At 57.0% G+C, this 25,854-nt stretch overlaps 2 protein-coding genes across 2 annotated transcripts in view; both read right to left on the bottom strand.

Annotated features, from left to right (window-relative positions):
- Nucleotides 1–16,127, bottom strand: part of Tbcd (tubulin folding cofactor D) — a 164,854-nt gene extending 148,727 nt beyond the window's left edge. The window contains exons 1-3 of the mRNA XM_042696601.1: nucleotides 15,620–16,127; nucleotides 9,095–9,145; nucleotides 45–142 (exon numbers count right to left, since the gene is read on the bottom strand). Coding sequence (XP_042552535.1) covers nucleotides 45–142; nucleotides 9,095–9,145; nucleotides 15,620–16,127 — 657 coding nt within the window. The remainder of the gene's footprint in view (nucleotides 1–44; nucleotides 143–9,094; nucleotides 9,146–15,619) is intronic.
- An 838-nt stretch (nucleotides 16,128–16,965) lies between these two features.
- LOC122122414 (fructosamine-3-kinase-like) lies at nucleotides 16,966–24,773 on the bottom strand. The gene is made up of 6 exons (XM_042696577.1): nucleotides 24,598–24,773; nucleotides 23,081–23,232; nucleotides 21,449–21,540; nucleotides 20,510–20,592; nucleotides 18,458–18,580; nucleotides 16,966–17,320 (listed from the first exon to the last, which is right to left on the bottom strand). Exons 1-6 carry the CDS (start codon nucleotides 24,736–24,738, stop codon nucleotides 16,982–16,984), a joined length of 930 nt encoding a protein of 309 aa, XP_042552511.1. The 5' UTR covers nucleotides 24,739–24,773; the 3' UTR covers nucleotides 16,966–16,981.
- Nucleotides 24,774–25,854: the final 1,081 nt, after the last annotated feature.

The raw sequence follows: 25,854 nt of genomic DNA, 5'->3' as shown, positions 1-25,854 counted from the left end.
TAAAGAAAGTGTCTGTCACTCAGTAACTGCTACACAAATGTTACCTTGGTGATGATGTAAAGAAACTTAAACGCCAGGTTTTTGAGGGAAGTTGGAGAAGTCTTATCTTGTACTATGTCCAACAGCAAGTTCATCATCCACTCTACAGAAAAAGATATCAAACATTGGCTATAAAGTTAAACATCAATATATTGAAACAAAATACCAAAATAAAGAAGGTTTTATTGAGAGCATATGAATGGGCCAACTTAGTAAGCCTGTATAACCAAGTACCAATAGCACAGAAGGTCAAAAGATGCCCCCTTTGGTATTTCTAAATGGTCTGCACCTCATACAACATTCATTCCCATTTCGAAAATGGAAAAAACAAAAACTGATGTATTTTATACAACACATCTGGCTTGAATGTGTGTGTTAAAAGGAAAAAAAACAAAGAATGGAGAGAGGAGTCACAGAGGGCTCAGAAATATCTCCTACCCTGGTTTAGAACTGAGCACAAAGAAAGGGGTCATGTAGGGTCATGAGTGTCTGTCCAAAGGGAGGCCACAGTCAGCGATCCCCTGTTGAAAGAGGTGCCATGTTCAGAGTCCAGTGCAGGGAGAGCAGTCACATAGCATGAGCCCAGTATGGGAAGAAGGGTCATTCAGGGTTCCACCATCTACTATCCACAAAGCACAGCACCCAGAAGGGGGTCCGCTCTGGCAGTTCTGAGTTCTGCTGGCTGAACTCAGCCACCACAAACTAAGAGGAGCAGAAAGGGGTTCAAAACTAGTGCTCACGCCTATAATCCTAGCTACTCAGGAGGCTGAGAGCTGAGCATCGTGGTTCAAAGCCAGCCCAGGCAGGAAGGTCCATAAGACTCTTATCTCCTATTAACCACCAGAAAACCGGAGGTGGCGCTGTGGCTCAAGTGGTAGAGTGCTAGCCTTGAGCTGAAGAGCTGAGGGACAGCGCCCAGGCCCAGAGTTCAAGCCCTATGACCAACAAAAAAAAGGGAGGATGGGGTTTGAAGAGACTGAGTTAGCTGATATTTGCAGATCATGTCTCAAAGACAAAGCTACACACCACATAAGCTCCAGAAGTCTGCTGAAGTCCAGGAATCACAGATCATAGCTGTCTTCACAAACACAGGGTAGCCCACACGGCTGGTTAAGGAACAAATCAAATACCAGGGAGAGCTGAGGAAACAGCTCTCCCACAGCCCATGTGCTATGATATTCCAGAAAGGCCACCTTTTCTAGATAAGACTAAGTTAGAGAAAAACTAGAAGGAACACTGTCCTCACAAAGCCTAGAAAGTGGGCTGGGAAGGCGGCTCAGTGGTACAGTGCTTTCCTTGCATGCATGAGGCTCTGGGTTCAATTCCTGAGCAACACATAAGCAGAAAAAAAAAAAAAAGCCGGAAGTGGCGCTGTAGTTCAACTGGTAGAGTGCTAGCCTTGAGCTGAAGGGCTGAGGGACAGTGCCCAGGCCCAGAGTTCAGGCCCCACAACCGGACCAAAAAAAGAAAAAAAAAAAAAACAAAGCCTAGAAAGTTTAGACCCAATCAAGCAGTTACTCACCTGCCTGTCAAACTTCAGCATCCTCTAAAAGTTGTCATATAACCTGGTGATATGGCCAGTATAATGCATAAAAGACACTCAAAAATTACTAAACAAGTACTATCTAAAACTACCGCAACCCCAAGAGAGGATACCCCCACAAAAAATGTTTTGATACACCAAGCAATCACCATCACAAGAAAACCTGCGGCCAGGTGCCAGTGGCTCACGCCTGTCATCCTAGCTACTCAGGAGGCTGAGATCTGAGGATCATGGTTCAAAGCCAGCCTGGGCAGGAAACTCCATGAAACTCTTATCTCCAATTAACCAACAGAAAACCGGAAGTGGCGCTGTGGCTCAAGTGGTAGAGTGCTAACCTTGAGCTGAAGAGCTGAAGGACAGCGTTCAGGCCCAGAGTTCAAGCCCCGTGACTGACAAAAAAAAAAAAAGAAAAAAGAAAACCTACCAACTTTCTGACAGTTGATTTCAGAACAAGTACCACTACAGAGATTAGAAAACATCTAATAACAAAAAGACTGATTCATTATGAACTCTCAACAATCCTGTAAAAACATATAATTACAGGGCTGGGAAGGTGGCTCAGTGGTAGAGCGCTTGCCTTGCATGCCTGAGGCCCTGGGTTCGATTCCTCAGCACCACATAAGCAAAAAGAAAAAAGCCGGAAGTGGCGCTGTGGCTCAAGTGGTAGAGCACTAGCCTTGAGCTGAAGAGCTGAGGGACAGCGCCCAGGCCCAGAGTTCAGGCCCCACGACCGGACCCAAAAAAAGACAAAAAAACAAAAACAAAAACAAAATAGCACCTCAGAGTACTGAAAGAGTGTGATTTCAGAGGTGGGAACAAAAACAGATTAGTAAGACTGTTGTAAATAGCACTATCAACCCCCTTACTCAAGCCACAACAGCTATAGGTCACAGAGCTCAACCCCCAGGACTGCCAGGAGTAGTCAAAAAAGTAAAAGGTTGCTGGGCGCCGGTGCTCACGCCTGTCATCCTAGCTTCTCAGGAGGCTGAGATCTGAGGATTGCGACTCAAAGTCAGCCTGGGCAGGGACGTCCGTGAGACTCTTTTCTCTAATTAACAACCAAATGCTAGAAGTGGAGCTGTGGCTCAAGTGGTAGAGCCTTAAGCAGAAGCAGCTCAGGGACAGCACCCAGGCTTGAGTTCAAGCCCCACAACTGACAAAAATAAGTAATTATAATTACATATATGTATACATATCATACAGCAATAAAACAAAAATGACTACAAAAAGGAACATCTAAAGATACTAATGAAACAGAAGTCTCAAAACGAGAGGTTAATATATTTTAGAACTGAACACAAATTTAAAACATATTTCAAACAGCAGGAGCCACAATATCCAATGCAGAAAAAATTAAAGTCTAAGCATACTACCAAAGGGAAATACAAAAGGTAACACAGACAGTTTTGACAATCCAAATATTGTTGAAACGTCACAGGTAGCACACACTGTTCCTTACACTGAAAGGCAAAAGCAAGGCAATGTGGGACATAAGATGAAGGACCAGCAGCTGTGACCATCATTCCCATCTTCTAAAGAATCCATTTCCCAGAAGATGATGAGCTGTAAAAATTGCTCAGCACTGTGGGCAGCACACAGTAAACATCCCATTCTGTGCTCCATTACAGAGAGGTCCCGGCAATAAAGGCAGTGAAGCAGCACCTTCGCCTCTTGAACAGTGACTATGTCTGTCCTATGAGGACTGCCAGGAACCCAAGATCCACTAGACGAGGCCTGGGGCACCTGCTGCCTTGCACCCTCCACCCAGACAGACATCCGTCAGTCACTCCCTACAACCAGCCCTTCCCAAGACCCCATCTTCTGTGTGGTGAAGAATAAAGACTCTGCAAGGGAACCGAACCCCTCAGAGCATGCAGACACACAGGAGGGTCTAGAGAAGGCCAAGGAATCATGCAGCATTCTGCACCAGCAGTCAAGAGTATACCCTCAGGCAATCAAATAATACTCTAAAGAATACCAAGGCAGGACTGGGAAGGTGGCTCAGTGGTAGAGCACTTGCCTTGCATCCCTGAGGCCCTGGGTTCAATTCCTCAGCACCACATAAAAAGAAAAAAGCCGGAAGTGGTGCTGTGGCTCACGTGACAGAGCACTAGCCTTGAGCTGAAGAGCTGAGGGACAGCGCCCAGGCCCAGAGTTCAGGCCCCACAACTGGACCCAAAAAAAAATTTTTTTTAATAACTAAATAAAAAAAAAAATACCAAGGCAAGAATCAGAGTTCTGAGAAAGTAAACACAGTTACTTAAGTAAACTCAAAAAATTTTCTATGTGCAAAACAAGGCATTACAAACAGGAAAAAGAAAAAGCTAAGGACCCCTGGGGTCACCCCAGACATCTAACATCTAACTCACCAGTAAGAGAAGACAGAAGTAGAGCAATGATCAAACTCGCAGCAGAAGCAAAGGCCCCTGTGCTGAACGATGAAGTCTTCAGCCCAAAGTTGCCCAACTGAAATCCAACATGGAAAGACAGGCCTAGAGAAAGTAGCATCCTCATGAAGTCTCAGTGCTAGAGTCACAAGAGTCAGCAATGTGGATGGAGAAGAGCTATCCACCAAGTTGGAAAATGAGCTTGTTCTGCCTCAAGTGAGTTCAGGAGGCTCACCTGCACATCCTGTCACCAGACAGAGATGCTCAGCAGCCATGCCTGGTGACCACACTTACAATGCCAGCTATTAGAAAGCAGAGGAAAGAGGATCAAAGGTTCAAGGTCAGACCAAGCAAAATCAAGCAAGACAAAACAAGCTAGGACCAGGCACTGGTGGCTCACACCTGTCATCCTAGCTACTCAGGAGGCTGAGATCTGAGAATCGCGGTTCAAAGCCAGCCTGGGCAGGAAAGTCCATGAGACTCTTATCTCCAATTAAATGCAAAAAAACAGAAGTGGAGCTGTGGCTCAGACATCAGCCTTGAGCAAAAAAGCTCATTCAAGCTAAAGCCCTAAATTCAAGCCCCAGTACCAGTGCACATGTGCACACAAACACCCACACATGCGCGCGCGCACGCACGCACGCACGCACGCACGCACGCACACACACACACACACACACACACATACACAAAGTGCCGGCTTTGAGCAAAAAATACAAGACAGGCATAGTGGCACATGACTGTGGTCCAGGTACTTGGAAGGTAGAAGCATGAAGATCATAGTCCAAGACCAGCCAGGGCAAAAGGCTAAGAGTCTATCTAAAAAGAAGAAAACATAAAAAGCTGGGCATTAGTGGCCCATGCTTGTAATCCTAGCTACTTAAAAGGCTGAAACCTGAGGATGGACGTTCAGAGCCCCATACTCTGAAAGACACGCAGGCTGACCATCTTACAAGTGGGAAGATACCAAAGATGCCAAAGAACTATGCTTGCTGCCCCTCACTTTACAGGTCAGGACACACAGGTATGTAACACGCTGTAAGGCAAGTGTGCTGTCCCACATTGGAACGGTGTGCCCACGAAGAATGCATGTGACCCCTCATCTTACAGGTGGAAACACGCAGGTATACATATACACCTTGCAAGGCATGCATGCTGCACCCCACTGTAAAGTGACGGCCCAGGTGCTGCACACCTTCTCCCAGGTAAAGACGCAGAGGTCTGCAAGCCTGTGAGGCACGTTGTGCTATCCCTCATTACACAGGTGAGACCACCAAGCAAAAGGAAGGACCGCTAAGGACTGACCCATCCCAAGCAGAGTAGCTCAATGCATGAGTACTGGAGCTAAGGACTGACCCAACCTCCCCATCCCAAGCAGAGTAGCTCAATGCATGAGTACTGGAGCTAAGGACTGACCCATCCCAAGCAGAGGAGCTCAATGCATGAGTACTGGAGCTAAGGACTGACCCATCCCAAGCAGAGGAGCTCAATGCATGAGTACTGGAGCTAAGGACTGACCCAACCTCCCCATCCCAAGCAGAGTAGCTCAATGCATGAGTACTGGAGCTAAGGACTGACCCATCCCAAGCAGAGTAGCTCAATGCATGAGTACTGGAGCTAAGGACTGACCCAACCTCCCCATCCCAAGCAGAGGAGCTCAATGCATGAGTACTGGAGCTAAGGACTGACCCATCCCAAGCAGAGTAGCTCAATGCATGAGTACTAGAGCCAAGGACTGACCCAACCTCCCCATCCCAAGCAGAGTAGCTCAATGCATGAGTACTGGAGCTAAGGACTGACCCAACCTCCCCATCCCAAGCAGAGGAGCTCAATGCATGAGTACTGGAGCTAAGGACTGACCCAACCTCCCCATCCCAAGCAGAGGAGCTCAATGCATGAGTACTGGAGCTAAGGACTGACCCAACCTCCCCATCCCAAGCCCAATGTCAAAGGCCTATGTTAAGAAAATAAAAAAACAGGGGCTGGGAAGGTGGCTCAGTGGTAGAGTGCTTGCCTTGCATGCATGAGGCCCTGGGTTCAATTCCTTAGTACCACATAAGCAGAAAAAGCCAGAAGTGGCACTGTGGCTCAAGTGGTAGAGTTCTCGCCAGGCCAAGAGTTCAGGGCCCATGACTGACAAAAAAACAAAAACAAAAAAAAATTTTTTTGAAAAGAAAAAATAATAATTTAAAAAAAAAAAGCCTGTGGGTTTTTTTGTTTTTGTTTTGTTGGTGGTGGTCAGGGGGCTTGAACTCAGGGTCTGGGTGCTGTCCCTCAGCTCTTCAGCTCAAGGCAAGCACTCTACACCACTTGAGCCACAGCGCCACTTCCAGTTTTCTGGTGGTTTATTGGAGATGAAGAGTTTCAAGGACTTTCCTGCCCAGGCTGGCTTTGAACCATGATCCTCAGATCTCAGCCTCCTGAGTAGCTAGGATGACAGGCGTGAGCCACCGGCACCCATTGTTCTGTTCTTTTATTTTTTTTTTTTTGTCATGGGGCTTGAACTCTGGGCTTGGGCGCTATCCCTGCACTCTTCAGCTCAAGGCCAGCATTCTACCTACCACTTGAGCAACAGCACCATTTCCAGTTTTCTAGTGGTTTATTGAGAGATAAGAGTCCCATGGACTTTTCCTGCCAGGGCTGGCTCTGAACCGTGATCCTCAGATCTCAGCCTCCTCAGTAGCTAGGATGACAGCGTGAGCCACTGGTGCTCAGCTTGTTGTTTTCTTTTGTTTGCTTTCATGCGGGTCCTGGGGCTTCAGGTCCAGGGCACTGCCTCTGAGCTTTCTTTTTTTTTTTTTTTGTCAGTCATGGGGCTTACTTCCAGTTTTCTAGTGATTTATTGGGAGATAAGAGTCTCACGGACAAAGCCGGAAGTGGTGCTGTGGCTCAAGTGGTGGAGCGCCAGCCTTGAGCTGAGGAGCTGAGGGACAGCGCCCAGGCCCAGAGTTCAGGCCCCAGGACCGGACCAAAAAAATTTAAAAAAATTAAAATAAATAAATAAATAAAAAGAGTCTCACTGACTTTTCTACCCAGGCTGACTTTGAACCGTGATCCTCAGATCTCAGCCTCCTCAGTAGCTAGGATTACAGGCGTGAGCTACTGGCGCTTTGGCTTGTTGTTTTCTTTTGTTTGTGGGTGCTGTCCTTGTGCTCTACTGCTTGAGCCACAGCGCCACTTCTGGTTTTCTAGTGATTTATTGGAGGTAAGAGTCTCATGGACTTTTCCTACCCGGGCTGGCTCTGAATTGAGATTTTCAGATCTCAGCCTCCTGAATAGCTAGATTACAGGCGTGAGCCACCAGTGCCGGCTCCTCTGAGCTTTTTGATTCCTCCTCTGAGCTTTTTGATTTGAGGCTAGCATTCTACCACTTGAACCCAGCTCCACTTCCGGGCTTTTGGGTAGTTAATTGGATGTAAGACTCTGATGGGCTTTTCTGCCCTGCCTGGTTTCAAACTGCATTGCTCAAATATCAGCCCCGAGTAGCTAAGAATACAGGTGTAAGCCACAGATATCCTGCTTGTATTTTTTTCTTATTTTGGTGCCCGTACTGGGGTTTGAACTCAGGGCCTGGCTGCTGTCCATGAGCTCTTTTTTTTTTTTGTGTTGGTCATGGGGCCTGAACTCTGGGCCTGGGCGCAGTCCCTCAGCTCTTCAGCTGTAGACTAGCGCTCTACCACTTGAGCCTCAGCCCCACTTCCAGCTTTTTCTGCTTATGTGGTGCTGAGGAATCAAACCCAGGGCCTCATGCATGCAAGGAAAGCACTCTACCACTGAGCCACCTCCCCAGCCCCTGTCCATGAGCTCTTTTGCTCAAGGCAAGTGCTCTACCACTTGAGCTCTATTTCTAGCCTTTTGGTAGTTAGTGAGAGATAAGAGTCCGAAGAGCAGGGGAGGGGCACCAGTGGCTCCCGCCTATAATCCTAACTACTCTGGAGGCTGAGATCTGAGGACCACTGTTCAAAGCAAAGCCAGCCTGGGGGAAGGAAAGTCCGTGAGACTCTTATCTCCAATAAGCCACTAGAAAAACAGAAGTTGTGCTGTAGCTCAAGCACAGCGCTTGCCTTGAGCTGAAGAGCTGAGGGATAGCACCCAAGCCCAGAGTTCAAGCCCCAGGACCAACAACAATAACAAAAAAAAAAGTCTCATGGACTTTCCTGCCCAGAGACCTGAAATCCTCAGATCTTAGCCCCCAGAATAGCTATGATTTCAGGCATGAGCCACCAGCGCCTGGCTCTGCTGTGTAGTGCTTGAGAGGCTGAGGAAGGAGGAGAGCAGGCTCAAGGTCAGCCTGGGCTGTACAGAAAGACCCTGCCTCAAAAATGAAATGAGAAAGAAAACAACTTAAGCACACGAAATAAAGGAAGCAGTGAAGTCAAGTGCCAATATCCATCTATGAGAAAGAAGACAGAACTTCCTCAGGTGCTGCGAGGGTAGAACGAGCCCGTGTGACAATCGCCAGAAAGACAACATGTACCTGGCCATAACAGATCTAAGGGGCTGGGAAGGTGGCTCAGTGGTAGAGCGCTGGCCTCGCATGCATGAGGCCGAGTTCGATTCCTCAGCACCACATAAGCAGAAAAAGTTAGAAGTGGCGCTGTGGCTCAAGTGGTAGAGCGCTAGCCTTGAGCTGAAGAGTTGAGGGACAGCGCCCAGGCCCAGAGTTCAAGTCCCACAACCGAAAAAAAAAAAAAAAAAAAAGGAAAAGGGGTGAGGGGAGAGGCTGGTAGAGGGCTTCCTTGCATGTATGAGGAACTCGATTCCTCAGTACCACATAAATAGAAAAAAAAGCCAAAAGTGGCACTGGCTTAAGCCTTGAGGAAGAGCTGAGGGACAGCACCCAGCCACAGAGTTTAGACCCCACCACTGACCAAAAAAAAAAAAAAAGTTCCTTAAATGGCAGCAAAGGAAATGCCTATTAGATATATCTGCTAACAGCCTCGAGTATATCTGAACCCAAGCCACTGTCGCAGAAACACAGAATGAACTCGCCAGCAATTAAGGCACAGCACTGAGGACACTTCATCTTGACACTCGGCTAGCAGTGTACATGAGAACCAGGATCATGCACAAGGTCTTTGTCATCTGTAACGGAACCATCAAAGTTACCAGCTTCAGTGCTTACCAAGGTGTGGGTCCAACAGGTGAGGCTGCTCTTGGTATTTATTCATAATCACTAAAAGGAAAATAACATGAAAATGAACTATCACTCAGCCAGGAATCCATGTGAGCCTTAGAAACCCTACGGTTGTCCCCAGCATCTTCCAAGGGCAGCTCCCTGTCTTCCCAGCCCTCGGGCTGCCAGGAGCATGCCTGCTGGCAGGTACCCCACAGGCCACTGGGGAAGCGGACTCGCCCTGCGCCAAGCCTTCAGGGGGACACAAGGCTAGATCTCTTGCTCCTCACTTACTCTGTACACTCTCCTGGGAACTCGGAACCCTCCCTTCTCACTCTTCCTTTTACTAACTCCACAGGTCCTCCTCTCCTTGTTTGATGACCCTCACCCCTGCAACTCAAATCCACAACACACATCACCATCACCATGCTCTGTTTCTCATTCTGGAGCTTGAGCTCAGGGCTTCAAGCTCATCCCCAGTCCAGCATCTTGCTGACTAATTAGAAATAATAAAAGTCTGGTGGTTTAGTCTGCCTCAGCTGGCTTTGAACCTTGATCCTCACAGCCTCCTGAGTAGCTAAGATGACAGGGTCGAGCCACAGGCACTCTCCTGCTACCTGCTCTCTACCCCTACCGGCAGCTTCTATCCAATCCAACTCCCTCTTTGCCTGTGCAGTACTCACCTGCCATACCCCTAACGTCTGACCAACACTGACTGCCTCCCAGGAACAGGAAAACAGGCTTTCACTGTTCCCTGGATAGTCACTGTACCTCAGACAATTCTGGAATGAGATACTGTTGCCACGAACCCAAATTTACAACTGAAGAAACCAAGACTCAGTCATCAAGTAAATAGCCCTGTGAAATGGGTTCAAAACCAAGGCCTGCAACACCAAAGCCTACACGCTTTCCCCGAAGCCCACCACTCTGAACCTTCCAAAATCAGTCATTTCAACCAAGCAAAATTACAGAGAGATTTCTTTTTTTTTTTTTTTTTTTTGATCGGTCGTGGGGCTTGAACTCTGGGCCTGGGCGCTGTCCCTCAGCTCTTCAGCTCAAGGCGAGCGCTCTACCACTTGAGCTACAACACCACTTCCGGTTTTCTGGTGGTTTATTGGAGATAGGAGTCTCACGGTCTCTCTTGCCCGGGCTGGCTTTGAACCGCGATCCTCAGATCTCAGCCTCCTGAGTAGCTAGGATTACAGGCGTGAGCCACCAGCACCCGGCAAGAGAGATTTCTTAAGCTATACAGTTTCACAAAAATGGCCACAGTTAATTATCAAAAACCTCCTTGGGGGATCATCCATCATAAATGGCTGCAAAGGTCTAAATGCAGAGGACACGCTGGGACGGCCCACTCTCTGGCCCTGCCTACAGCCCTGGTCCTCACTGACTTCCCAGAGTCCGGACAGAGCCCCCAAGTGCCTACTCCTTCCCTTCCCCCTCTGCAGGCTGCTTCTGTGGCTGTGGAAGTGGTGTGTGTTCTCTATGCCTGTGTTTTCCTCATGTCCACACACAGCAGGCCATACACACACACGGCAGCCCACACGCAGCCATACACACAGAGCACTGCACACACACGGAGGCGGACACACGACAGTCCACACACAGCCATCCATACGCACAGCAGTACACACACACGGAAGAGCACACACACCAGTCTACACACAGCAGTCCACACACATGGCAATGTGTGCACACACACAGGAGTCCACACACGCAAGGCAGCCCACACACACTGGTACACACACGGCAGTCCGCACATGCACGCACACACACAGGACAATGCACACACTCAGTGGTCTACACACAGTGGTACAGTGGCACATACATGGTGCACACACTCATGGCAGTGCACACATCGTGGTGCAGACACATACAGCAGTACATCCAAAAACACAGAGGTCCACACATATGAAGGGTGGTCCTCACACTCTCAGTGGTATACACAAGGCAATGCACACTCGAGGCTACCCACACACACCAATGTGCACACACAGCGATCCATATACACTCATGGCAGTCCACTCACACACGTACAATATGTACACACAGAGGTCCAAACACATGTAGGATGGAGGCTGGTCCTCACACAGTGCTCCACACACACACAGTGCTGTGCACAGTAGTACACACACACAGGGGAGTACTCACACACGCAGGGGAGTACTCACACACACAGGGTCCTCACACACGCATGCAGTCCACACACACGCAGGGTCCTCACACACGCAGGATCCTCACACATGCAGGGTCCTCACACACGCAGGGGAGTACTCACACACACAGGGTCCTCACACACGCAGGGGTCCACACACACGCAGGGTCCTCACACACGCAGGGTCCTCACACACGCAGGGTCCTCACACACGCATGCAGTCCACATACACCACGGTGCACACACACCCAGAGTGGTCCTCACACACGCAGGGGTCCACACACACGCAGGGTCCTCACACACACAGGGTCCTCACACACACAGGGTCCTCACACACGCAGGGTGCTCACACACGCAGGGTGCTCACACACACGCAGGGTGCTCACACACGCAGGGTGCTCACACACACAGGGTCCTCACACACGCAGGGTCCTCACACACGCAGGGTGCTCACACACACGCAGGGTGCTCACACACGCAGAGTGCTCACACACACACAGGGTGCTCACACACACAGGGTGCTCACACACACAGGGTGCTCACACACGCAGAGTGCTCACACACACACAGGGTCCTCACACATGCAGGGTCCTCACACACACGGAGGGTGCTCACACAAGCAGGGTCCTCACACACACGCAGGGTGCTCATACACGCAGGGTGCTCACACACACACAGGGTGCTCACACACGCAGGGTGCTCACACACACAGGGTCCTCACACATGCAGGGTCCTCACACACGCAGGGTGCTCACACACACGCAGGGTCTTCACACACGCAGGGTGCTCACACACGCAGGGTGCTCACACACACAGGGGGCTCACACGCAGGGGGCTCACACACGCAGGGTGTTCACACACACAGGGTCCTCAAACACGCAGGGTCCTCACACACAGGGTGCTCACACACACGCAGGGTGCTCACACACGCAGGGTGCTCACACACACGCAGGGTGCTCACACACACTCAGGGTCCTCACATGCAGGGTCCTCACGCACATGCAGAGTGCTCACACACGCAGCTGTCCTCACACATGCAGGGTCCTCACACACGCAGGGTCCTCACACACGCAGGGTGCTCACACACACGCAGGGTGCTCACACACGCAGGGTCCTCACACACGCAGGGTGCTCACACACACGCAGGGTGCTCACACACACGCAGGGTGCTCACACACGCAGGGTGCTCACACACACGCAGGGACCTCACACACACGCAGGGTGCTCACACACACGCAGGGTGCTCACACACACAGGGTGCTCACACACACGCAGGGTGCTCACACACACGCAGGGTGCTCACACACGCAGGGTCCTCACACACACACGCAGGGTGCTCACACACGCAGAGTGCTCACACACGCAGGGTCCTCACACACGCAGGGTCCTCACACACACGCAGGGTCCTCACACACACACAGGGTCCTCACACACGCAGGGTCCTCACACACGGAGGGTGCTCACACACACAGGGTGCTCACACACACAGGGTCCTCACACACACGCAGGGTGCTCACACACACGCAGGGTCCTCACACACGCAGGGTGCTCACACACACGCAGGGTCCTCACACACACGCAGGGTGCTCACACACACGCAGGGTGCTCACACACGCAGGGTGCTCACACACGCAGGGTGTTCACACACACAGAGTGCTCACACACACGCAGGGTGCTCACATACACGCAGGGTGCTCACACACAGTGCTCACACACACGCAGGGTGCTCACACACAGAGTGCTCACACACACGCAGGGTGCTCACACACGCAGGGTGCTCACACACGCAGGGTGTTCACACACACAGAGTGCTCACACACACGCAGGGTGCTCACACACACACAGGGTGCTCACACACACACAGGGTGCTCACACACACAGAGTGCTCACACACACGCAGGGTGCTCACACAGAGTGCTCACACACACGCAGGGTGCTCACACACACGCAGGGTGCTCACACACAGAGTGCTCACACACAGGGTCCTCACACACAGGGTGCTCACACACACGCAGGGTGCTCACACACAAGCAGGGTGCTCACACACGCAGGGTGTTCACACACAGAGTGCTCACACACACGCAGGGTACTCACACACACGCAGGGTGCTCACACACAGAGTGCTCACACACACGCAGGGTGCTCACACACACAGAGTGCTCACACACACGCAGGGTGCTCACACACAGAGTGCTCACACACACGCAGGGTGCTCACACACACAGGGTCCTCACACACACAGGGTGCTCACACACACGCAGGGTGCTCACACACACACAGGGTGCTCACACACACAGAGTGCTCACACACACACAGGGTGCTCACACACACGCAGGATGCTCACACACACACAGGGTGCTCACACACAGAGTGCTCACACACAGGGTCCTCACACACACAGGGTGCTCACACACACGCAAGGTCCTCACACAAGCAGGGTCCTCACACACACACGCAGGGTGCTCACACACACGCAGGGTGCTCACACACACAGAGTGCTCACACACAGGGTCCTCACACACACAGGGTGCTCACACACACGCAGGGTCCTCACACAACCAGGGTGCTCACACACGCAGGGTCCTCACACACACAGGGTGCTCACACACAGGGTGCTCACACACGCAGGGTGCTCACACACACGCAGGGTCCTCACACACACAGGGTGTTCACACACGCAGGGTGCTCACACACACGCAGGGTCCTCACACACACGCAGGGTCCTCACACACACAGGGTGCTCACACACGCAGGGTGCTCACACACAGGGCGCTCACACACGCAGGGTGCTCACACACACACAGGGTCCTCACACACACAGGGTGCTCACACACGCAGGGTGCTCACACACGCAGGGTGCTCACACACACGCAGGGTGCTCACACATACACGCAGGGTCCTCACACACACGCAGGGTGCTCACACACGCAGGGTGCTCACACACGCAGGGTGCTCACACACACGCAGGGTGCTCACACACGCAGGGTGCTCACACATGCAGGGTGCTCACACACAGAGTGCTCACACACACGCAGGGTGCTCACACACGCAGGGTGCTCACACACACGCAGGGTGCTCACAGAGTGCTCACACACACGCAGGGTGCTCACACACACAGGGTCCTCACACACAGAGTCCTCACACACACGCAGGGTGCTCACACACACAGGGTGCTCACACACACGCAGGGTGCTCACACGCAGGGTGCTCACACACGCAGGGTGCTCACACACACGCAGGGTGCTCACACACAGGGTGCTCACACACACGCAGGGTGCTCACACACGCAGGGTGCTCACACACACGCAGGGTGCTCACACACGCAGGGTGCTCACACACACGCAGGGTCCTCACACACACAGGGTGCTCACACACGCAGGGTCCTCACACACACGCAGGGTCCTCACACACGCAGGGTGCTCACACACACGCAGGGTCCTCACACACGCAGGGTGCTCACACACGCAGGGCGCTCACACACAGAGTGCTCACACACACGCAGGGTGCTCACACACACGCAGGGTGCTCACACATACACGCAGGGTCCTCACACACACGCAGGGTGCTCACACACGCAGGGTGCTCACACACACGCAGGGTGCTCACACACACGCAGGGTCCTCACACACACGCAGGGTGCTCACACACAGGGTGCTCACACACGCAGGGTGCTCACACACGCAGGGTGCTCACACACGCAGGGTGCTCACACACAGAGTGCTCACACACACGCAGGGTGCTCACACACGCAGGGTGCTCACACACGCAGAGTGCTCACACACGCAGGGTGCTCACACACGCAGGGTGCTCACACACACGCGGCGGTCCCCAAGACCGTGGGCATGAGAGGTAACCCGGCCTTCCACAGTCCCGCCGCCCCGCCCCGCCCCGCCCCGTCCCGCCCCGTCCCGCCCCGCCCCGCCGCGCCCTGCCGAGCCCCGCATCCCGCCCCGCCGCCACCCCCGCCCCGCATCCCATCCCGCAGCCCGTCCCGCCGCCCCGCCCCGTCCCGCCGAGCCCCGCATCCCGCCCCGCCGCCGCCCCGCCCCGCATCCCATCCCGCAGCCCGTCCCGCCGCCCCGCCCCGCCCCGTCCCGCCGAGCCCCGCATCCCGCCCCGCCGCCACCCCCGCCCCGCATCCCATCCCGCAGCCCGTCCCGCCGCCCCGCCGCGCCCTGCCGAGCCCCGCATCCCGCCCCGCCGCCACCCCGCCCCGCCCCGCCCCGTCCCGCAGCCCGTCCCGCCGCCCCGCCGCGCCCTGCCGAGCCCCGCATCCCGCCCCGCCGCCACCCCGCCCCGCATCCCATCCCGCAGCCCGTCCCGCCGCCCCGCCGCGCCCTGCCGAGCCCCGCATCCCGCCCCGCCGCCGCCCGCACCGCGGAACTGCTGCTCCGCCACCTCCCGCAGCACGGGCTCGCCGTGCAGCTCCCGCAGGCGGCCCAGCAGCGCGCGGACCGCCGCGCTCTCGCCGAAGGCTTCCAGGGAGGCGCCGCGGCCGGGCGCGTCCTCCTCCTCCGCCGCCGCCGCCTCCGCGGCGCCCGGGGACGGCGCCTCGCCGAGGGCCATTCCGGAGCGCGGGCCGCTCGGGGAGGCCGGCGCCGGCGAGCTCCGCGCCGCTCCCGCCGAGCCGCTGCTGCAGAGAAGCGCGCCAGCCGCTGCCGGCCCCGCCCCGCGGCCTCTGACCCCTGCAGGGCGTGCCGAGCGCCCAGAGAGCACGCGCGGAGCGGCGAGGCGACGCAGCGCGCTCAGAACGCATGCGTACGCCTTCCCGTGGCCCAGGGAAAGCGGAGCCGCCTCCTGGCAGGCCCCACCCGGAACCCGCGGGCCAGGGCCGACGCGAGCGCGCAGGCGCCGGTCGCGCGGGGTGACGAGGGAGGCGGGCATGACGGGAGGGTGGGGGGCGTGGCCGTGAGGTGAGGGGCGAGGTGGAGGGCGGGGCCGTGAGGTGAGGCGCGGGTGGGCGGAGATGGAAGGTGGGCGTGGCTAGGGTGGGCGGGGTCTGAGCCCCGGGCGCGGCAGGGGCGGGGCCCGCCGGGTCTGGGCGCGCCGGCCGCCGGGCGGAGCCGGTCTGACCGCCGGGGCTGAGCTCCGGAAGTCGGGGCGGGAAGCTGGGCCGGGCCTTTCAGCGCTGACAGTCCTGAACGCCCAAAAGCCGGAAACGGAGTGGGGAGGCAGCCTTGAGCACAAAAGCTCCGGGACCGCGCCCGGCGTTCGCGCCCAGGACCCGCACCGGAAATAGCAACGCCAGTGGCAGTAATGGGGTAGGGGGGTCGTGAAGGCGCCCCGCGGCGGACGCCCCGCCCCCGGACGCCCCGCGCCGCGGACGCCCCGCCCCCCGGACGCCCCGCCCGCGGACGCCCCGCCCCCCGGGCGCCCCACCCCCCGGACGCCCCGCCCCCCGGACGCGCCCGCCCCCGGACGCCCCGCCCCCCGGACGCCCCGCCCCCGGACGCCCCGCACCGCGGACGCCCCGCCCCCGGACGCCCCGCCCCCCGGACGCCCCGCGCCGCGGACGCCCCGCCCCCGGACGCCCCGCCCCCCGGACGCCCCGCGCCGCGGACGCCCCGCCCCCGGACGCCCCGCCCCCCGGACGCCCCGCCCCCGGACGCCCCGCCCTCCCGCTGTCGGCGCGGCGCACACTCGGCTGCGGTCCGAGCCCGCGCGGGCTCCCTTTATTATTGGGAGGGGCTCCGGCCGCCCCGCCCGCCCCGCGCGCCAGGGCTCCCCGCGCGGCCCTGCTACCCCAGCAGCTCCCGCATGGCGCCCAGGGCCGCGGCCCGGTACGCGCGCCCGAAGTGGTTCCAGTGGTTGAGGTAGTTGAAGAGCCGGTAGAGCCGCAGCCGCCCCTCGAAGCCCGGGGCCCGGGGCAGCTTGCGGTGGTAGGCGGCGAAGAAGGGCGCGGGGAAGCCCCCGAAGGCGGACGCGGTGGCCAGGTCGAGCTCGGAGTGGCCGTAGAAGGACGCGGGGTCGTAGAGCAGCGGCCCCGCGCCGTCCTCCGCCGCGTTCCCCGCCCACAGGTCTCCGTGCAGCAGCGCGGGCTCCACCTCCAGCCCGCGGAACAGGTCCGGGACCCGCACCTGCCGGGCGCGGGCCGTGGGCGCGGGCCGGACGACGCTCGAGTCGCCGAGGCCCACGCGGCCCGGAGCCGCGGTTCCCGCAGGCCGAGCCCGGAGCCGCGGTTCCCGCAGGCCGAGCCCCGGAGCCGCGGATCCCGCAGGCCGAGCCCCGGAGCCGCGGATCCCGCAGGCCGAGCCCCGGAGCCGCGGATCCCGCAGGCCGAGCCCCGGAGCCCCGGAGCCGCCGTTCCCGCAGGCCGAGCCCCGGAGCCGCCGTTCCCGCAGGCCGAGCCCCGGAGCCGCGGATCCCGCAGGCCGAGCCCCGGAGCCGCGGATCCCGCAGGCCGAGCCCCGGAGCCGCGGATCCCGCAGGCCGAGCCCCGGAGCCCCGGAGCCGCCGTTCCCGCAGGCCGAGCCCCGGAGCCGCCGTTCCCGCAGGCCGAGCCCCGGAGCCGCGGATCCCGCAGGCCGAGCCCCGGAGCCGCGGATCCCGCAGGCCGAGCCCCGGAGCCGCGGATCCCGCAGGCCGAGCCCCGGAGCCGCGGATCCCGCAGGCCGAGCCCCGGAGCCGCCGTTCCCGCAGGCCGAGCCCCGGAGCCGCCGTTCCCGCAGGCCGAGCCCCCTGAGCCCCGGAGCCGCCGTTCCCGCAGGCCGAGCCCCGGAGCCGCCGTTCCCGCAGGCCGAGCCCCGGAGCCCCGGAGCCGCCGTTCCCGCAGGCCGAGCCCCCTGAGCCCCGGAGCCGCGGATCCCGCAGGCCGAGCCCCGGAGCCGCGGATCCCGCAGGAGGCCAGGCTGCTTTCTGTTGTCTGCAGCGCCGGGGAGCTCGGCCTCCCTGACACGCTCAGCTGACACGCTCACCGGACTGACACACGCGGCCGTGTGTCTGGCGCTGTCCGAGGGTCATTTTGAAAGCTATGTGGCGGGACCCGCGTGTAAGTACTCACCACACAGTACCTAAGAGGGACTGGGACTGTCAGGGCACAGGGGGACACGGACTCCCAATAATGGTAGTGAAGACCACCACTCGGTGGCCCCAGACCCGGGCACATGAGGAAAGCAAGTCTCAGCTGATGCTTGGAGACCTGAGCGGGAAAGGCGCCCTCGGGAGCCAAGGCCACTAATGCGCACTCAGCTTGACCGTCTCCCCTGACTGCTCACCTGTAGCCTTGACCAGAGCTCTCGAGCCTCTCTGTCACCGTAGGCCTTCTCAATGAGGTCCAGTTGTGCTTGCAGCCGGTGCTGAGTGAAAAAGCTCGGCCAGTCATCCTGCCAGTCATTCACCTGAAAAACAAAAGAGGCCAGTACTGCAACTCAGAGCAACAGGGCAGTTACATCTAGAATCTGCCCAAACACCAGAGCAGTCATTAAAAGAATATAGCAAGTAGCTAGGCGCTGGTGGCTCACACCTGTCATCCTAGCTACTCAGGAGGCTGAGACCTGAGGATCACAGTTCAGAACCAGCCAGGCAGGAAAGTCCATGAGACTTATCTCCAATAAACCACCAGAAAACCAGAAGGGGCACTGCGCTTACCTTGAGCTGAAGAGCATGAGGACAGCACCCAAGCCGAGTTCAAGACCCACAACTAACAACAACAACAACAAAAGGATATAGCAAGTACCATAACTAATCAGTCAAATGAAAAGGTAACTAGAATCATAATTCAGTGTATCCAAGACCGGGTACTGGTGGCCCATGCTTATAATCCTAACTCAACAGGAGGCTGAAATCTGAACATGACAGCTTAAAGCCAATCTGGGCAGAAAAATCCAAAATAATTCTATCTCCAATTATCTAGCAAAAATGCCAGACTAGAGGCATGGCTCAAGTAGTAAAGTGCCAACTGTGAGGACAAAAGCAAAGCAAAAAAGTGAAATGAGCTGGGCACTAGTGGCTCGTGCCTATAATCCTAGCTACTCAGGAGGCTGAGAACTGAGGATTGCAGTTCAAAGCCAGCCCAGACAGGAAAGACCGTGAGACTCCTATCTCCAATAAACCACCAGAAAACTGGAAGTGGCGCTGTAGCTTAAGAGATAGAGTGCTTGCCCTGAGCTAAGAGCTGAGCAACAGTGCCCAAGCTCAGAGTTCAAGCCCTGTGACCAACAAAAAAAAAAAAAAAAGCAAAATGAGCAAAAGTTCTTGAGGTCAAGCTCTGTTATGAAATTTTTAAATTTCATCCAGAAGAAGGTAGGGCAAAGGAAACAAAGAACAGACAAGTAAAGTGACAGACTCAAACCCCAATAGATCAATAAACACACCCATAATGAAAATGGTCAAAAATACTCTAACAACAGGCATTAACAAATGGCTAAAGCAAAAACCAACAGTAAGATGCATGCAGATGTGTATTTCATATGCAAAAAGAAAAAGGGCTGGGAAGGTGGCTCAGTGATATGGTAGAGTGCTTGCCTTGCATGCATGCGGCCCTGGGTTCGATTCCTCAACACCACATAAGCAGATAAAGCCAGAAGTGGTACTGTGGCTCAAGTGGTAGAGCAAAAAAGCTCAAGGACAGTACCCAGACCCTGAGTTTAAGCCCCAAGACCAGCACGCACATATTAATGAATTAAAAAGGAAAATCAATATGCTAAGACGTAGTTTTATAAGATTAGTAAAACTGATAAACTTCTAGCCAGACTGATCAGATGAAAAAGAGAGAAGACAAGAACAAAAGAAGACAAGACATGCTGGTGGCTCACGCCTGTCATCCTAGCTACTCAGGGAGCTGAGATCTGAGAATCTCAGTTCAAAGCCAGCCTGGGCAGGAAAGTCTGTGAGACTCGTATTTCTAGTAAACCTCCACAAAACCAGAAGTCGTTCTGTGGCTCAAAGTACTAGCCATGAGATAAAGAGCTCAGGAACAGTGCCGAGGCCCTGAGTTCAAGCCCTACAACTGAATAATACTGCTTTGAAAGGTCCTGGAAGATGAGCTGTCCTCCCCTGTTCCATTCTCTCACATACACACAGCACATGACATTTGCACCACTGTTCTGTCTGCCTGAAATACTGGAACTGGGGTACTAGAACACTACTCCCCAATCACCACCACCCCCTCCCACTCCCAGCCCCCCAGGGAGCCTCTCCACACAGATGTCACAGCCTACCCTCTGCCTTCACAAGTCAGGCGGTTGATCTGATGCCTGGGGACACACAAGGGGTCAGGTAGCAGTCCTGGGCCTCGGGAGTAGGGATGTCTTCACCCAGGCACTCACCTGAGGGATGAAGCCGCAGAAGGTGACGGTGTGGAAGCCGAACTTGCTCACATATTGGGTCTCAGCACCCTCAGCTCTGTGGCCTGTAAACAGAGGTCCTAGCCTCAGGGAGCTGACCATCCTTTTCTGAAGTCTCCATTTTCTTTCCCAGTTTTCTACAGAGCGGTTCCTGACAGCCTGGCTGTACATGCTAGAATGTGGGTGGTTGGAAAGCACATTATGCATGGGGGTGAGTAGCCAGCATACAGACTTGCTCGGACTCTGCAGTCCACTGAGCAAGCCGCAAGGCTGGGCATGGAAGGGACCACATACCAATTCTACTGACTTATCAGCTTCATAAGAACTCTTGTTTAATAATCCTATTTTTCATAATGCAGGGTAAAGTGTGATGACATTCCATCCAACCTATTACCACAATACCGGTGGCTCACGACCATAATCCCAGCTTCTCAGGGAGGCTGTGATCTGAGGATCACAGTCCAATGCCAGCCTGGCAGGAAAGTTGTAAGCCTCTTATCTCTAATTAGCCACCAAAGAAAGCTAGAAGTGGGGAGCTGTGGTTCCAGTGGTAGGGCACTAGTGTTTTGTTTTTTTTTTTTGGGTCCGGTCGTGGGGCCTGAACTCTGGGCCTGGGCGCTGTCCCTCAGCTCTTCAGCTCAAGGCGAGCGCTCTACCACTTGAGCCACAGCGCCACTTCCGGCTTTTTTCTTTTTGCTTATGTGGTGTAAGGAATCAAACCCAGGGCCTCGAGCATGCAAGGCAAGCACTCTACCACTGAGCCACCTTCCCAGCCCCTGGGCACTAGTATTGAGTCAGTGCCCAGACCCTGAGTTCAAGCCCCCAGGACTAGCACAAGGGAAAAAAAGGCGGGGCGCCATGGGCGCCGCTCGAGGGTGGTCAGTGCAGCATGGAAAGGGTGACGGAACAGAGGGCACGCACCCACGGTGTTCTCCCTCTGCTGCAGCTTCTCCCTGAGCTTCTGGTTAAAAAGGTGTAAATCTGCTATCTGGTCCCCAAGTTTTGACGCCTGGCTAAAGAAAGAAGAAATATAGCAATTAAAATAGCAACCATAGGACAGTTAAAACAGCAAGTGGTAGTCCCAACCAGCGTGTTTCAGTCTGAAGTGTTTTAAAAGCTACTCTCTACTACAAAACTAAAAAGTGAGTGCTACATATGACCCATCCTTCCCCCCAAAAGTAGCATGAAGTCGGGAAAGGGAGCCCGGCATGAGAACTCCTGCAGCCATCCAACGGGCACAGAAGAAATGCCAGGCACAGAGCTTCAAAGAGTGAGTGAAGTGAAGCCTTAGCTGCCACTTCTGCAAGAACAAATACAAAATAAAGGGAAAATACTGCAATGACAGCTATGTGCTAAGACTCAAGTAGTCTGCACTCCTCGCTTATGGAATTATGAGGGACTGGAAGCCTTGAGCTTGCATCTCCAATATTTTGCACATGGATATGTAGGACCCTCATAATTAGAAAAGAAAATGAAGACCGTAGCTAATAGACCAGCCTGGTTCAGCCCTAATTGAGCTGGCATTTTGTATACTCTGAAGTACAAAGCAAGGGCTGGGATGTAGCTCAGTGGCAAAGCGCTTGCTTAACCAGGGCAGCATCCTGGGTTTGACCCAGTACCAAAAAAAAAAAAAGACAAAAAAGAAGTACAGTTAAAAAAAAAAAGCCCAGGCCTGGGATGGTGGCTCAGTAGTAGGGCGCTTGCCTTGCATGCATAGGGCCCTGGGTTCAAGTCCTCAGACCACATAAGCAGAAAAACACAGAAGTAGTGCTGTGGCTCAAGTGGTAGAGCGCTAGCCTTGAGCTGAAGAGCTGAGGGACAGCCCAGGACCAGAGTTCAAGCCCCAACAACAACAAAAGTACAAAGCAAGGAATAAGCTCTATTTGTTTAATATAGCCTTATCACAGCCAAACTACTCTTTCCTCAAAAAAAAAAAAAATAGCATACAGAGAAATAAACACCCTTATCTCCACTTAGCAGGAACTCTGAGCCACGCTCCAGGCTCAGGTGGCCCTGAGACCCTTGTCTTCAGTTAACCAGAACTGAACGGAGCCTGGGCTCCAGTGAGAGCACCAGCCCTGAGCAAAAAACTCAAGAGCTGGGCTGGGCAGGGCGGCTCACACCTGGATTCTCAACAGTTCTGGAGGCTGAGATCTGAGGATCATAGTTGAAAGCTAGCTTGGGCAGGAAAGCCCTTGGGACTCTTATCTCCAATAACAAAAACAGAAGTGGTGCTGTGGCTCAAGAGGTAGAGCACTAGACTTGAGCAAAAAAGCTCAGGGACAGCACCCAGGCCCTGAGTTCAAGCCCAAGGACTGGCGTGTGCGCGCGCGCACACACACACACACACACACACGAACTTGTGTGTAATTGTGCTGAGTTATGCAGGCAGTGCATCCGAAGCTGCTCCTGTTTCTCTGTGTGTCTGTCTGTCTGTCTCTGTTCTCTGTGGTCTCTCTTGCACCTGTGTCTCTGCAGTCAGGTTTCTCTGTCTTTTTCTGGCTGTGTGTGTGTGCGTGTGCGCATGGGGGGGGGTCCCTCTCCCACACTCACCTGCCCAACCTCTTCATCTTCACATACTCCATGACAAAGGCTGCCCCACCTCCCGGCAGGTCGATCACCTTTCTGGGCTGTGGCACCCGCACCAGGCCTGTGCTGTGGAGGGCCTCCAGGCTTGCCCTCTCCCCCTCAAACATCTTCCGGGCCTGTCGCCAAGCAGTTCCATGAGCCTTGCTGGCAGAGTCTGCAAGCTCCAGCTCCAGCAGAAGCCTCTGCCTGCTGGGCTGCGCCGCTCATGGCCCTTGACAAAAGGTAGCTACAAGAATCACAACCCCAGAGCTCTTCCGTTACTGAAAGCGCAAACGGCACTACCACTCAGGTGGTGAAAGAAAGAAGCCCCTTCCTGAGGCTGAGCCGGAGGGCGGAGGGGTCTGGTCTGCAGGCCTGGGACGCAGGGAGGCAGGGCGGGCTGCGGCTGCGCCGTCCTCCAGGGCAGCACCACGGCGGGGCCGGGCACTGAAGGAGACACATCCAGCTCACCCCCGCCCTCTTGTTTCTAGAACATCACCCTAAACATCCCAGTGTTACATCAGACGAATTCTTCCCTGCTGTTTGCCATGCAGTGAAAAATAGGCACTTTTTAAACATAGTACTAGAGCTGCAACACGACCTTTGCCTCCCACACGCGTGCCCATGCACACACACTGGGGAGTGAACTCGGGGCCTGTGTGCGCACACGCAGGCCCTCTACCAGCGAGCGCCACCCTCACACACACACGTGTGCACACGCGGGACTGAGCTCAGCCTGTGTGTGAGCCCTGAGTGCACCCTCACACACACGTGTGCACACGCGGGACTGAGCTCAGCCTGTGTGTGTGAGCCCTGGGTGCACCCTCACACACACACGTGTGCACACGCGGGACTGACTGAGCTCAGCCTGTGTGTGCGAGCGAGCCCTCAGCACTGAGTGCACCCTCACACACACACGTGTGCACACGCGGGACTGAGCTCAGCCTGTGTGTGTGAGCCCTGGGTGCACCCTCAACCCCAGCCTCCCGGTGAGACTCCGTGTGTATAAAGTGGCAGGCGGAAGAAGGCCGAGCTGGAGCGGAGTCGGAGCACAGAGCACTGTCTGCGCGGAGGGAGGGGAGGGGGAGGGGGGAGAAGAGGGGGAGGAGGGGCGGAGGGAGGAGGAGGAGGGGGGAGCGTCCACTCCACTCCACCCGCTGCCCCCCTCCCCGCACTGCCCCTCCCCCTCCCCGCACTGCCCTCCCCTCCCCCCACACTGCCCCCCTCCCCGCACTGCCCCTCCCCCTCCCCGCACTGCCCTCCCCTCCCCCCACACTGCCCCCCTCCCCGCACTGCCCCTCCCCCTCCCCGCACTGCCCTCCCCTCCCCCCACACTGCCCCCCTCCCCGCACTGCCCCTCCCCCTCCCCGCACTGCCCCTCCCCCTCCCCGCACTGCCCCTCCCCCTCCCCGCACTGCCCCTCCCCCTCCCCGCACTGCCCCTCCCCCTCCCCGCACTGCCCTCCCCTCCCTCCCCGCACTGCCCTCCCCCCTCCCCCGCACCTGCGGCCTGCGGTTGACCTTGACGAACACGGGCCCCGCGTCGGTGTCGTAGGCCTGACCCTCGCTGATCTCCCCGGGCCCGGGGCTCCCGAAGGCCCGCAGCCGGGCGGTGCGCAGCTCGGCGCGCAGCAGCTGCTCCATGGCCCGGGCGGGGACCGGGCGGCGGGGACCGGGCGGCGGGGACCGGGCGGCGGGGACCGGGCGGCGGGACCGGGCGGCGGGGAGCGGGCGGCGGGGACCGGGGCGGCGGGACCGGGCGGCGGGACCGGGGCGGCGGGACCGGGGCGGCGGGGACCGGGCGGCGGGACCGGGCGGCGGGGACCTGGCGGCGGGGACCGGGGCGGCGGGACCGGGCGGCGGGGAGCGGCCGGCAGACGGACTGCGCAGCCCGGAGGGACGGGGACGGCCGGGCTCGCCGAGCCTGCGCGGGAGGGGGGATGGGGGGGAAAATGGGGGGAGATCGGGGCGGGGTATCAGCGCGGGGGGGGGGGGGGAGGTGGATCAGGGCGGGGGATCAGTGCGGGGGGGGGGGGGGGTGGATCGGGGCGGGGGATCAGTGCAGGGGGGGGGGAAGTGGATCGGGGCGGGGGATCAGTGCGGGGGGGGAGTGGATCGGGGCGGGGGATCAGTGCGGGGGGGGGGGTGGATCGGGGCGGGGTATCAGCGCGGGGGGGGGGGGAGGTGGATCGGGGCGGGGGATCAGTGCGGGGGGGGGGAAGTGGATCGGGGCGGGGGATCAGTGCGGGGGGGGAGTGGATCGGGGCGGGGGATCAGTGCGGGGGGGGAGTGGATCGGGGCGGGGGATCAGTGCGGGGGGGGGGAGGTGGATCGGGGCGGGGGATCAGTGCGGGGGGGGGGGGGAAGTGGATCGGGGCGGGGGATCAGTGCGGGGGGGGGGGGGTGGATCGGGGCGGGGTATCAGTGCGGGGGGGGGGAGGTGGATCGGGGCGGGGGATCAGTGCGGGGGGGGGGAGTGGATCGGGGCGGGGGATCAGTGCGGGCGGGGGGGGTGGATCGGGGCGGGGGATCAGTGCGGGGGGGGGGTGGATCGGGGCGGGGGATCAGTGCGGGGGGGGGGAGGTGGATCGGGGCGGGGTATCAGTGCGGGGGGGGGGAGGTGGATCGGGGCGGGGGATCAGTGAGGGGGGGGGGGAGTGGATCGGGGCGGGGGATCAGTGCGGGGGGGGGGGGTGGATCGGGGCGGGGGATCAGTGCGGGGGGGGGGTGGATCGGGGCGGGGGATCAGTGCGGGGGGGG

This window comes from Dipodomys spectabilis, unplaced genomic scaffold (assembly GCF_019054845.1).
Source record: "Dipodomys spectabilis isolate Male_0828 unplaced genomic scaffold, ASM1905484v1 ptg000208l, whole genome shotgun sequence".
NCBI lineage: Eukaryota > Metazoa > Chordata > Mammalia > Rodentia > Heteromyidae > Dipodomys > Dipodomys spectabilis.
This window is presented reverse-complemented; position numbering and strand designations above follow the sequence as displayed.